Source organism: Phoxinus phoxinus (genome assembly GCF_949152265.1).
Source record: "Phoxinus phoxinus genome assembly, chromosome: 24".
NCBI lineage: Eukaryota > Metazoa > Chordata > Actinopteri > Cypriniformes > Leuciscidae > Phoxinus > Phoxinus phoxinus.
The window spans coordinates 19460468-19475177 of NC_136899.1; the positions used below are offsets into that span (position 1 = coordinate 19460468).

The 14710-nt window shown below is 38.5% G+C and overlaps 1 protein-coding gene across 2 annotated transcripts in view; it reads left to right on the plus strand.

Moving 5' to 3' along the window:
- Positions 1-14710, plus strand: part of dpp6a (dipeptidyl-peptidase 6a) — a 430900-nt gene that overhangs the window by 24872 nt on the left and 391318 nt on the right. Inside the window, exon 1 of one of the 2 annotated variants that reach the window (XM_079602704.1) lies at positions 10441-10768. The exons of the other annotated variant lie outside the window; for it this stretch is intronic. Within the exon in view, the coding sequence (XP_079458830.1) occupies positions 10718-10768 (51 nt within the window). The 5' untranslated portion in view covers positions 10441-10717. Of the gene's footprint in view, positions 1-10440; positions 10769-14710 lie in introns of those variants that run through there. 2 annotated transcript variants of the gene reach the window in all.

A 14710-nucleotide genomic window follows, 5' to 3' on the forward strand; every position in this document is an offset into this window, starting at 1 on the left:
TACAGATCATGTGTAACTTCTCCGACTCTTTAGTAGCTGGCCTTTATTACACTCATCCCCCTAATCCTCATTCCATTCCGGGTCACGGCACCAGCGGAGTGAGGTTTACCTGCACAGCACTTTACTAGTTGGCCTCCGTTACACTCACCCCACTAAACCTCACTCCGATCCTGGGATTCGAACCGGCGTTTCCAACATGAAGGCAGGCACACTAACAAGGATGCTAAAGGTCGCTAGCACACCTCTTGAGGCTAAGGGAATGAGGTTTGAGTGACCTGCACATACCTTTACTTGCTGGCATCCGTGAAAGTTGTGCGGACAGGACTGTGCACGAGACTGTGTGGAATGCAGAAAATAAAGTATACGCAGACCTTTAGTGATGAAAGGGAATGCTAATGGTTTTTTCCAGGTATTAAATACCATCTTAGTCTGAATTTGAGAAGAAGTTTTATTATGACTTGATTTCATACATTCAATAAAAATCACCTTGACACCAATTACCTTGAAGTCATGCAAAAACAGCTTAGAAAATCAAAACTAGTTCTATTAGATGTGGAGTCTTTCCTCAACTTCTTCCTGTTTGGGCGGGTTTGTCTTCGAAAGCATTTTTAAAGAGTCCGCTTCACCCTCGACATCTACATCTGGATTCTTAATTATTTACGAGACCTTTGAAATAAGTGTGGTGCTTGGATAAGCATTCGTAAAGGTGACGACAATTTGCATTCGCAAAGCACTGTCCATGAGATTACACGAATTGATTGATGCTCTTTTCAGTCGCCCCAGAAACCACCTTGAGGATCAGTTATGAGCTGTATATCTCCCCAGTAACAGCCCATAAAGCATATTCTCTTCTGCACTACATCTTTCAGGTGGGGATGTGAGGTTTAATCCTAGACCAGCTGTCTGGATCGGGTGAGAGAGTGTCATGTTAATAGAACATCTGAAGGCAGCCAATATCATGACTTTCTTAACTCTTTCCTTGCCACTGATAAGATTTTCTGTCATTTATTATAAAACGCTCCCCCGCCATTGACGTGTTATTCCGGCATCCCATGTTTTTATTGGGAGTTATTACGCATCTACTGAAAGAGTACATCATCTCTGGATCCAAAAACAAGGGAAGAAAAAATATGCATAAACCAGAAGGAGCGGATATAAGTTGTTTGAGCTAACATGAGCACCAAACATTCAACAGCATATAAATCAAAACTGCCTGACATTACAGAGAAACAATGTACTGTAGATGTGAAGAAGAAGAGTTCTACCACAAGAAATTCTACCACTGGTTTCACTGACAAGGCTTAAGTCTAGTCCCAGACTGAAATTCAAGTTGAGCTGTTGTAACTGATATCTTAAAATATGTCAGTGCCATTGTTTTGTCTCAAGATGCACACCAGTATGGTTTTTTTTTCTAAGGCATGTTAATAAAAGCTACTTAAATGTCCTAATCGAACTAATCCTGACTTAATATGCGCCCTGTCTGTGAAACCAAGCCTTACTGTGCGTTCACACCGGACGCGAATAGCGCGTCAAATTCGCACCTGTCGCGTCTAGTTATACACTTGATCACTTTGTGTCCATTCGCGCGTCAAGAGCGAAATTGACGCACGTAAAAACATACATTTGAAGCGGAATTTACGCGCGTCAGAGGCGAAAGTTTCGAAACCCGTTGGCGGCCATCTTTTTACAAGATGTCTGATGTTGATAGATCATTTAAATAGTTGTAAACTAGCAGCACGGCAGCTTACTAGCGAGTTAGTAGGTCAATAACGTGACACAAAAGTGAAATTTGTATATCTTACAACTTACCAGGTTGTACAATCTCCTCACTTATCTTCTTCCAAGCGAGGTCCTTTTTGTTCCTGTCTCTGTAAAAGTATGAACTTGAGTCATATAATTCCGGGTGATCACTCACAGCTAAAATTAGTTTCTCCTCCATTTTGAATGAGTGACTTTGAGCAGGAGTTTGTTATGCTATGTCACGTGAAGCAAGCAGGCTCCTGATTGGTTAACGCGGCGCGAATTGACGCAGAAGTTCAGAATTTTCAACTCGGGCGGCAGACGCAAATTCGCGTCAAACGCGTGAATGCACAAAAAGCACTATAAAATAATTCGCACGTAACGCGCCAGACGCTCAATTCGCGCAGGATTTTTTACGCGCGTGACGTGTCTTTGCATTGACTTAACATTGAAATCACTCGCGCCTGACGCGCTATTCGTGTCCGGTGTGCATGCACCATTAGTGACTTACATTTTAGACAAGAAAAAACACGTAAATGTTTACCATTTCACCATCAAAAATAGTTCCAAACAAATCCACAGCAGAAGCAATACACACTGGTGTTTAGTTTTTGAATGAGTCCACATTTTTTAAAAATCGTATAATTGAATGATTCAATTATCTATTCATAAAGCAATCAGTCAATTGCTTTATTCTTGGATAAATTGGTAGATTTGAATGAATTAAATTATTCAATGATTATCAATTCATCATCTTTTTTATTTATTTTTTGCATTGCATTTAATTGTTTTGACATTGTTTTCTGTGGTTCTGTATAAACATAAAAAATATCAGATTGGTATGTCTGTTTTTTTCTTCTTCTTTTTTTACCAAGTGGGATACAAGAGGCTTTCTTTTGTAACAGTAGGAGCCCTACATGGTTAAGCTAATGTTAGATGTAAGCCAGAGGTCTTAAACCCTGCTCCTGGGTGTCATATATTCCACATGTCTTTCTCTGGACTTTTGCTGTATTTCCTGTCCTACTGGCATGTTTGTAGTTCATTGTAGTTTTTCATGTTGATTAGTCTCCCTCTCGTTTCACTTGTTCCATTGTCAGTTGTACATGTAATGGTTGGTTCTGGTTCTGTTATCCTGTGGTTTTGTTCCTTTGTTCCTTGAGTTCTTTGTTATCAATGTGTTATTTTATTAAAAACATTTAGATATGCATTTAGATCCTCGCCTTTTCCTGCTTTCTCCAGATCATTACACTGTCCTACAGAGTTTAGCTCCTAATGTAATCAAACACACCTGAACCTGCCAATCAAGCTCCTCGGGATCATAGACATATTAATACTGTATAGACGGCCTCACTTTGGACCCCAGGAAGACTAGCTGTCGTCTCGGCGTCAGCTAATGGGGATCCTTTTAAATAAACAAATAAACTTTGGCCCGTTGCTGCGATGCTTCAACAAGTCCACTGGGCAAGACTGCTCTATAAACAAATACAATTAATCGGGAAGCTGCTTTTTTCTAGACGAAATGCACAAAAACTTTAATATTTTTCAACTGATTTCAGCAGTTTATGATCTGTGTGGAGTACAAAAAAGGTTCTGTCTCCAGTTACTTAGGTAGTTAGACCTTGAAACTTATTCATTGCCATAAGGAATTGTAAAAACTCATTCTTGTCAATCATAGATTTGTCTTGGTTAATAATTGTTTAAACATCCCGCACGTACATGAAATGTGTATAAAGCTTTTCATTGTGGAAATTGATTTTTCTGTCTTCAACACAATCATTTTAGCTTTTTCACTTGCGCCTCCAGGTCACAACACAGCTAGTTTACTTTGAATTACTAAAAAACTAAAAAAAGCTAAATAATGAAACACTAAAAACTAAAAAGTTTTAAAACTGCAAAATCATTGAAATGCTACATGTGGATTTAGGCAACATTATAATAAACGATTAGCCTGGGAAAACCCAGACCACTCTCAGTTGTAACTGAGTTAGGGTCTGGCAAAGCTCCATAGACAATTCATTTCCACAGGGGCGTCACCAACGGACGTCGGATAGATCTAAAACCAATCAGAGCGATGAATGACATGACGTATGCAGAGCGACGGAGAAACATCTCGAGACTCACAGCAATTCTCTGTTTGTGTTAACGAAAATGACAATTTTAAATTGCTTGAAACAGACGCGATAGCTGATTCGAACGAGTGATGTTGTGATGTTCCACGGCGGCATCCATCTTTGTAATGTACAAAATCTGTGTCACCGTCTCTGCTCTGTCGTCATCGTGTAAAGCCCGCCCCAACGTTTCTGATTGGTGCCGCGATTTCGACGGATTGGAAATGGGTTTCAATGGGCTCTTTGCCAGACCCACTTGCAGAGCAAATCTAAATTTGCCGGAAGTGGTCTGGGTTTTCCCAGGCTAATAAACGATAGGAAAAAAATTGGTGTTTATTTTTTAGATTTGCTAAAGATTAGACTTAACGGTGTTATTCAAATTATTAGGGTTTTAAACATTAACTTTAAAATATAAACATTAGATGACAACAAAGACAATGTAAAAAATAGGAAATATAAAAAGCATTACATTAATCAAATGTTCCCTGTCTGCAGCCTTTGAGGTTATGTTCTAGATAGAGTTTGGGACTGTGTGTTCTTGTGGTGCCATCAGCGAGTCAGCATTTTCATGACGTGATGGCATTGCATTTAAGGCTTAGATGATTGTCTAAAAAATAAAAAAAATAAACTAAATAAAATAACTGTGTCCACAATTGAGCGTCCTTATGGCAGTGAAGGTTGCACTCTTCCGATGGTGAATGCGTCAGCCAAGAAAATGCCATTGAAATGAATGAAAATGTATTCTCTAGGCATTATCCTTGGTTAAAAGTGAGTTTACGTTGAAACCTGTTTAACACTGAGAAACAAATGCTGCTGTGAGCTCTACAACTGCTGCATCTTTCCTCACCAAGCGCGCAGCACCTTACGACCTCCCCTGCCATCCGTTCTGACTCCGCTCTGGGGTGGGCAACTTTTCTGGAACATTTCCTTAAGTTCTTCTCTCCTGTCAGCCTGGCCCATGAGGTAGAAAAACATCTGCTCTGGAAGTTCACCTCATCATTCATCTCCCCAGCAAAGCAGGTTAAAATGATGGATTTAATATGCGTTTATGGCATATGTCTGCTGTTCCCAGGAAACACTTCCATTAATATTCAGATATGCTGAGCGCTTTGCTTTCAGAGGAACAGGCTGTGTCTTAAAAGACTGGTAATTGCTTAAGACTTATTCGTTCTTTCACTCATTAAATCATAAATAGTGCATGGACTTTGAATAGTTTCACAGAATAGTTATTAGTTTCAAAGAGTGTTTAACTCGTCATGTTTCGTCTTGAATGCAGTTCAGTTTTAAAGAGATGAGGATGTTTTTCATGGCAAAATATGACTGACAGGTTTAGATCCAATGTTCAAATAAGAGTAAAGCACTCGTGAGGAAATCAACTGACCTCATATTTGAGCACTATGATGTCACGTTCGTTCTACACATAAGGGCACAATTCGTCTGCACCTGTCTTCATTAGCTGAAGTAATTATTTCTACGTCTGACAGGGCACGACACGGAAGGTCAGCGCTACTGACTCTTCTAAATTACCCTGGCTCTACTTACAAAGTACTCCGGAAGAACCCCGCAAGACGTTACACATGAGCCGGTTAATCAACAGTGCAGAGACAGCCATCAATTCTGAGCGCTCGTATGACTGGAATCCTAATGTTGATTGTGCTTGTCGAAGTGCTTTATCTTTATGCGCATCGCACGTGTGTATGAGTGCACATGCTATGAATCAAGTCATTTGAGCTTTTAGGAAATATTTAATTAATGGAAACACTTGGATTTGGAAGATAAGATAGGCTCAGACTACAGGGGTTTAACCCTTGTATGGTGTTAGGGTCTGTAGGACCCGGTTTCATTTTTTATCAAAAGAAAAATTATACGATTTCGTAATTATTTTTTCAAACTCAGACTCATTGGCCTTGGCTGATTTTCTGTGAAGAATATATATATCAGAACACATTTTCAATGACTACACACGTACACCCCCCTACACATTTATATTACACAGGATGTTCGGGTCCACTGGACCCAGGACTAATAAAAGTGTGGAAATTGTAGGTCCTGTGTACCTTTACTCTGTCCTCCTCCTGTCAGGGCCTGCTGTTATTCTGTGTGTGTGTGTGTTCTTGCATATGGTTTATGAGGACCCAAATGTGTATAATGACATGGGTATTACAACGTGAACATCCTCATAAACCAAACGGTTTAAAAAACATACTAATTGCTGTTTTTTGAAATTCAAAAAATGGCAAAAGTTTTCTGTGGTAGGTTTAGGGATAGGGTGTAGTGTAGGGGGATATATTATACAGTTTGTACATTAAGACTATTACACCTTTGAATAGTCTGGTGAAACTATTACGGGGAGAGTCCCCGTAAACCCCATATCCGTGTGTGTGTGTGTGTGTGTGTGCGCGCACATGTGAGAGAGAGATTGTGTTAGAGAGTGTGAGTGCAAGAGTGAGTTTTGTGTTTCACCCCTGCCGTTCCCGCACAGGTTGCAATTCTTAAATATGATCTAACAAAGGTAAAGAGAAAATATTAACTATATATGCTGTTTATATTGCTTGTAATTAGGATGAAGTAAACATCTGTTGAGTATTTTAACATAAAAATGTTTGATTGTGTTGAATTAAAAACCCCAAAATGCAGCGGGTCCACCATACCCATGAACACTGGCTGAATAACAAAAATATGAACACCACACAAGGGTTAAGGTCGATTTATGCCTGATTTACACAATAGCCAATGACAGACAAGTCTACAAAGAGACGGAAGTGGGACTTTTGAAACGGCAAACGTGAAAGCCGCTGTTCAGGTCCGGTGGACAACGGAGATGGATGAAGGGTTTGAAGGGCTGGTCGAAATGTGGAAACAACATGACTGCATTTTCTTCTCATATAATGTCTACAGCAAGTTTCCGCGACACAGTATCCATTTTGTTTACATCCGTTTCCTAAGATCAGATGAGGTGTTAAATCTGACATGCTTATCTTAAGAAAATCTTGTAGTGTGTGACGTGCCATGATTTTCAAATCCTGTGTGTGCAGGTTTGAGATTTGAAAGAAGAAAATCTGTGAAGTTTCTCCTTATGTGCGTAATGCAACCAGATTTCACAATCGGTTAAGATTTATAAACTCCTGTAGTCCGAGCCCGGCATTACTTGCCTTGGTTTTTGTCAATAATGGCTTTAAAAATGGTGACTTGGTAATGTCTGTAAATGGATGTGTTGCTTTAAATTTAATCCAACACAGGCTTATTGGAAAAACATTTGTGCAAAACGGAAAGTACGTACCAATACGTACATATCGCTGCAGTTTTCATCACTTAAAGGTGAACTATGCAGTTTTTTTTTTACTTTAACTGAACAGCTTCGGAGTCATTGGAATGGTTATGACTTTTTTTCGGGTTGAATGGTGGCCGTCTCACTTCCCCCTAATGCCTGTGAGCGGAAAAACCACCCTTGTAACTTTGAGCCGGTGGGTCGCCGGCCACATTGTCAGGAAGTATCGCGTGATATCAGGTCTCGCGATGTAACAAATTGCTTTACGGCAAAAAAATCTGCTAAAATTCGGTCATTATTGCGCTCCCTCACACTGTTCGAACACGAATGAAGAAGAAGTTGTAAAGAATGTCCCGTCTGCTTTGATGTCGTTGATCTACTAGCCTCTGGTATCTGAGAGTCGCCAAAAAGTTTTTCGACACTGTTGTGAAATATCTATTCCGAAGCTGTAGGGGGAGCTCTATAGAGAAACCTGCGAGCAAAAAGCAAGAATACAGCGAAAAATTCCCGAAACTGCATAGCTCTGCTTTAACCAGCTCCATATGTTTAGTTTTACTGACGAATCCCGTATAAGACGAGTCACAACAAAAGAGCTCAAAAACAAGATAAAATAGCATAGTTATGATTGTGTTTTTGTGTCATATTTGCTTTTGCTAACAATATCGGGTAGGTTTAGAGTTTATAGGTGTAGGCTATGTTATTTTATAATGGAGCATTGAGCATTGAGCCACTCAACGGACATTTCAACTCAGAACTGTGGTGACAAACTCCAACGTAATACAATATTGGCATATTCACGTTCATCTGTTCCACAACATGCACGATGCAACATATTTTGCGTTTTGCTAAATTTTTGCCAAAGGTACGTTTTTCTAATGTGACTGGCTGATTTAATCAGATGTTTTGTGATACAGACATTATACCTTAAACTGTAGGCTTGTTGAGGAGAGGTGTGCTATTAGTTTTCTAAGCGGTAACTTACCATTTTCACTTGGGGGACAATAAAACTGGCAAAAACTGTTTTATTTTCTTATTATTTTGTTTCAATTATGACCAAAACATTTAATGTGAATTACATCAAAAGTTTACTGCTTTGAACCAAACCAAGCAAGAGAAGAATTCAATTGAATGTGGCTTTTAATGTTGAAGCAACTGATGGACATAATACAAAATAATATAGGCTATATTATCCCACTTATCCCACTAATCTTGAAGATCTGAAATTCCCGGTGGATTCAACATGCTTTGTTGCAGAAGAAACCTTAGTCAACTTTTGCTGAGATATATAGTGAAACATTTCAAAATGATGTCCTTCTCATCATCATCCACCCCCCCCCCCCCCCCCCCAACTCTATTTTGTGTATGCAGACGTAATTAATGTCCTTGAGGGAGTCATTCTGCAATGTTGCCATATATTGATTGTGTCCCTCAATTCTTAAATTAGCATAATAGCCTTGTTAACAACAGAATATTTATTCAGGATAGTACGTCCTCCAAGCTTTTTTCCCCTTATATTTTGTTTTATGGCTCCTTATGTTCAGTCTGCAATTCATTGCCGTACACTAAATACAAACGGCCAATGGCTCATTTTCATACAGTATGTGTCTGCTCGCCCTACAATGAATGTTAATTATCCTTTAAATTCATATTTATACAGCAGTGTTTAAATTTGCACTTTAAATTACTTGCATATTTTAGATGTCTCTTTATTCTTCTAACACACCTGACTGTTTGAAAACTGGTTATTTTTGCAATACGGTGATGCTAGTGGCCCAGAAATTACACACTTCAGCTTTACAGGTTGTGTTTTTGAGCAGGTGGCCCAGTTTCTGACCCAGCACGGCTGACTATGCAAGTCTGGTGGTTGGACCGGAAAAACTCCTACTTATTAGTAGCAATAAATTTTGCTGGAGTAATTGACTGTAACCAGCTTAAAGCCTGTTTGTGGTGGGATCATTTTCTTTGCTTAGAAAGTGGCCTGTCCTCTATAAAGAATACAGTGTTAGATGGCCAAAAAATTAAACTGACCTGAACTTACACAGGCCTTATTTTATACATTTAGTATAACTGCAATATACAATAGTGCAAGTAGCCTATGTGTTGAATTCTCAGCATGGGCCTAAAAGGCGCTATATAGGACATTACCATAAAGTTGCAATTTTATGTTTTGTCAAATTCGTGGCAAATTTGTATGATCTGGTTAATACGTTTTTGTACAGTTTTCTTATACCTTTCTGATGGTTAGGTTAAGGGGGTGAGGTTAGAGGTGGATGGTTATGTCTTTTCTAACGTTATGCTTATGTATTTTCTTTACAAATCACATTGTACAATTTCAAAATCACCACCTCATAAAATAGATAAATTTTCTTCGGTTTGGTTTGAGTAAACCTAAAGGTCATACATCAATTCACAAAGTCATTAATCACCAACTTGTACAACACTTGTAAATTCTCATGAGATTGGGTTGAAATATCGGCATCCGCTATTAATAAATAATAATAAAAAACAGCAGACAACCAGCTACTACAGCAAGTAAACCCTCCATGCAAAAGAGATTTTATTTGATCTTGAAAGATTTGGCAACACCACAGTGGCCACTTTGGATCATCTAACAGGACCAGAGACTTTCATTCTATGCCTGCTGGGGTTGTGAACAGGGATCTCAGAAATAGAGATGCTTGTGAACACTTTGATATCATCTTTTTATGCTTGACAGAAAAAAAACTAAAAGTTTTGACCTGAATAATGCTTGAATGAGATTAGAGAGTTAACTTTTATGATGCTTATTTTGTCCTTTTTAGAGATTACACCAGCTTAAACCACTGTACACCAGCAAAGACATTTATTCACCAATAAAAATGCTGGCCAACTAGAATAATCTGGTAACTATCAAATAGCCAGGTCTTTTCAACAGACATACAGTATTTAAACAAGACCACAAGTTTCTGAACAAATAATTACAAACAAATGTCTATGTTTTGTGAACTTTTTTTTTTTTTTTTCGTGTGAGATTGTAAAGCACATTGGTCAACTTGTGTTGTTTTGTGCTATATAAATAAAGTTGATTTTGTTATTGCCATTTCATAAAAAAATATATATATATTTTGTAGTAGGTATTGTATTTTAAAATAATAAAAATACTAATAGCCTATATAAAATAACCCATTGGTTTAATTTGTGTTTTTGTTGTGATGCATCGATTCATTTTCATTCAGATATTTCAATGACCTCAACAGTAAAGTTGGGGCAATAGATCCCGTAACAGGCGCGAGGCGCGAGGCGTGTGTGTGTTCCTCTCACAGCAGCGGGATTGTCATGTGCAGCTTCACTCTTTACTCGCGTCGAGTTCACAGACAGCGATAGAAACCATCACTCGCTCACCCCTCTCTGAAACGACCAAATAAACCGTCCTGCGCCACAGTGGAGGCTTTCTGAGAACTAACGTCCGCTGCTGGCGTCTAAAACAGCCGACGGTGAATGACTGTAGAGGCAGTTTAGTGTCGGAGCGCTCAACAGGGTGCTGAGAAAGAAGAACCGGACCGGGCGGAACCAGCCGAGACACAGACGCTGACACATACATCCATCACACCGAAGAAACAAAATGAAGGAGAAGAATTTAATCGAAACGGCCAAAATGCAGGGAAACATGATGGTAAGCGAAACATATTTATTTTCAGATGTGTGCGTTTCAGAGGAGATACTGAAAGTGACTTTCTGTGTATAATAGATTGTATTGTTTGGCGTTGTTTGTTTGTTTTTTTCCCCCTCACGCGCAAAGGCAAGAACAGTGTTTACTACTTTACACTCCGTAACAAAAAAGTACCGTGGTCCTGATGTGATGTAGCCTAACCTGACTGATGATGTCTAATGATTAACATATCAATATTATATATAACAGGTACTTCAATGTGCTTCAAAGAATACCATAGTTCTATGACTGATTTCAATAAATCAATCAAAAACAATTAAGCCATTGCCATTGTTCAAACACGTTTATTACTATAGTAGCCTAGCCTACAGTGTCAAATAAACTTAATATTGATGTTCAAATAACAAAAACATATTACCTTGTTAAAAAAGACATGGTATATTAAAAAAAATCAAATGTTATTATAGTACCATTTCAAAACGTAGCCTACTACTAATAACTTGGTAAAAATAGGCTACAACAGTGCCATTTCTAAAAAATAAACAAACAAATATGCCTAAGCATGACACCATTTAGAGTATGTCAAGAAAAACATGGTATTATCATGCCTAAAACACATAGCAATTGTAGGTTTTGTTAGTGCTGCTTCTAATATAGCCCATATTTCTTATAGGTATCCTGTGAATCAAACACTGCTTTATGTGTGTATGTGCACATACTGCACATACACATTGCTGCTGCTCTGAGCTACAGGAACTATTTATAATATATATTAGTTGTGTATGTTATGTTATTATTTATAACAATGGCAAGTGATTCTGCAGCCTGTATTACGTAGATAAGAAATGATTGAAAACTTTAATAGTTGTTGCAGAATAAACATTTAAACATTTTTCAAGTCAAGTGAAGCAGTACACGTGGAATTGTATTTATGTTAGGGCTTTAGCCTGCATTAAACGCAGAGGTGACCTTTAGTGTCCGGGGTTCAGATGAGAGAGAATTCATTAAAATTTGATCGCACCTAAAGCACCGTGGAATATTGGGATATTGCAGCGCCAAGTTCGATGTGTCAGTGACCTGCAGAGACTGAGGTCCAGACACAAACCTCACGGTCCGTCAGGCTTTGTTCTTGAAACTGAGACTGATCTGATACCAAAGACTGGAAATAACTTAACACTGCTGCAATCATGCCAGAGAAATGGAAGTATTTGCCCTCTTTAAAATGAAAAAAACATTGACAGAAATGTACCCTGAAAGTGCCCGAACTTGATTCTTTCATTATATTACAACAAACAAACAAACAAACAAAAAAACAAACAAACAGGACTAATATAAAATATATGGGCTAAAATAAATACTTGTTGGTGTCATGTTTGAAAATGCTGTTTTATTGTAAAACTCCGAATTTTAAAGAGTGTCCTCCACTGAGACATACACTAATGCACTTTTAGCACTAGATGCACAATTCTTCCCTTCATGTAGGAACAAGATCCTTGTCCAGCAAACCATGAGAAATGTCAGTTTGAGCCATGTACCTATCTGACAACCTGTCTGCTTTTGTTATGCTCATGAGCTCGAGATGGTTGAATTTCTCAAGCTTACACTGTGTTCTCAGACAAAGACCCTCAGCTTGATCTAAAGAGATGTCTGATCAGTGGTGATGGTTAAAGATACAAACCTTACTGACTGAATAATAAGCCTCAACTTTTTTCACTGATTGATGAACAGATGATTTTTGGATAACAACTTTAGTAGATTTCAATGGATTTGATATTGAAATGGGAAGTTATTTACATATACTAAGAAATAGTTTAATACATGTGCGAGGAATAAACGTATATGTAAAGTTGCTCTTTTCAAAAATAACAGTTTAGATTCTATTCCTTGACTGAAGGACTGTCTAATGTCACTTTTTCTAATGTCTGATGTGGTCATGATGTAATTTTCCTGCACATGAGCAAAGATAGTAGTATGTAAATTGCGTACTGCATGTGCCATCAAAGCAAATAGCATTGAGATTAATGTGAACGCTAATGGATACAGTATTAATACCTTCTTGGTGTAAAGCACAGCAAAAATATGATTTCAAACATGAATTGATAGGGTCTGAGTGTCCATTATTCCCTTCAGAGTCAAGAGTGCCTTTGTGGCCGTATATCCACAGGTCGTTTGTCTTTGGAGTCCGATTGGCTGTGTGAGTTATTTTTCCCATATAGAACAAACATGGTAGTAGTGCAGCACTTTGCTTTGATTACTGTAATTGAAGCATTACAGTGGCCACTTATGGGAACTTTGGTTACTTAGTGGCAAAGAGGACCGAGTTGGCATATTGAGTTGTATAGAACAGCAACTTTGTGTGTGTGCGTGTAATATATATATATATATATATGTGTGTGTGTGTGTGTGTGTGTGTGTGTGTGTGTGTTTGTGTGTGTATCTTGCAGCTCGTGGCACCTGATCAGGGATTGATTGAAATTAAGCATGTGACACGATGTCTGTGTCAGTTAAAGTCACACATAAATATAATGAGAAGAACATACAGGATTGTCTGTCTACTAGCCCAGATAAAGCGCCATGTTAACGCCGGTAAATGCAGGGTTGCAAGCGTCTTGGATCCACGGAGCGGTTTATTTGATTGGGGTTGGCCCGCTGGACGAGTGCAGCGCACAAGCGGGGAAAGAGGTCCGTGATTTATAGTGACCTTTAAGTGGGCCGTCGTTTCTCAAAGCGTTTCATTAGGCCTGCTGGAATCCATCATCTGTAATGTTTTTCTCAATGCAATGCTGCATGCAATTTAAAGAGGTACACATGCACGTAAATATCAAGTTATTTTCCACGACCGTCAGACTTTCATGCATGAACACACAGTCGTTTACTTTCAAAGAGATTTTTATCCTTTCTAAAATTGTTAGACAGTCATAAAAGTCATATTTTGAGTCTTTACTCACTTCCGCTCTAGCATCTCAAAGCTTTTTCATCATTCTCATTCCAATCAAAACCCACATCATTACAGGCTACAAGAGCCAACTCAAAATATATGTTTATGAAGTAAAATCCATTATTTCATTAGGGAAAGTTGTTGGAGTTTAGTAATGAATTAAACAGTAACAGTGTATTTTTTTATCTCAACCAATACAACTGTTGCAATAAAAGCCAAAGCATCAAACTTTGGGTTTCACCAAGCAGGAACACAGAATGTGAGTGGAACTCAGTATGTCACTCCAGATTTTCCATTTCCCACTCTGCGCTCAATAGTGAGAAACCCTGCTCTGAGCGTTCCTGGAGCGAGTGAAAACACTAACAGTTTGACTTTCAAAAATCAACTCCTTGCTCCAGGCAAAATCATACAGCTCCATTGCCCGCTCCACTTTCACTCCGCACCATTCACATGCTATGATCTGCAACATTGCAAACACTGACAGAATAAAGATCTGTGCACATTAAAGGATAATTCCGGTATTTAACACCTTGAGTCTATATTGTAGTTTGTTTTGGATGAACAAGAGTGGTGGACAACATTTTTTTGACAATGGTTCCTCTCTCGAGTTTTTGACAATAAAATAATTGGCCATGGACCCATTTAACATTGGAGTCAATGGGCATGTCCGAAAATGTCATTAAAACAGCCAATAATGTTCGTTTACAAAACTGTTAAACTCACCGAGTGATTAGTGATGTTAGTTGATGTTCCAGAAACAAAAAGTGTTGCGAAATACAGTTTCTGTCGTGTTTTATTCGTCATTTTCGAGCACTCAGTCCTTCAACAGAATTCAATAGGATTTTACAAAATGACGTATTTCGCAACACTTTTTGTTTCTGGAACATCAACTAACATCACTAATCACTCGGTGAGTTTAACAGTTTTGTAAACGAACATTATTGCCTGTTTTAATGACATTTTCGGACATGCCCATTGACTCCAATGTTAAATGGGTCCATGGCCAA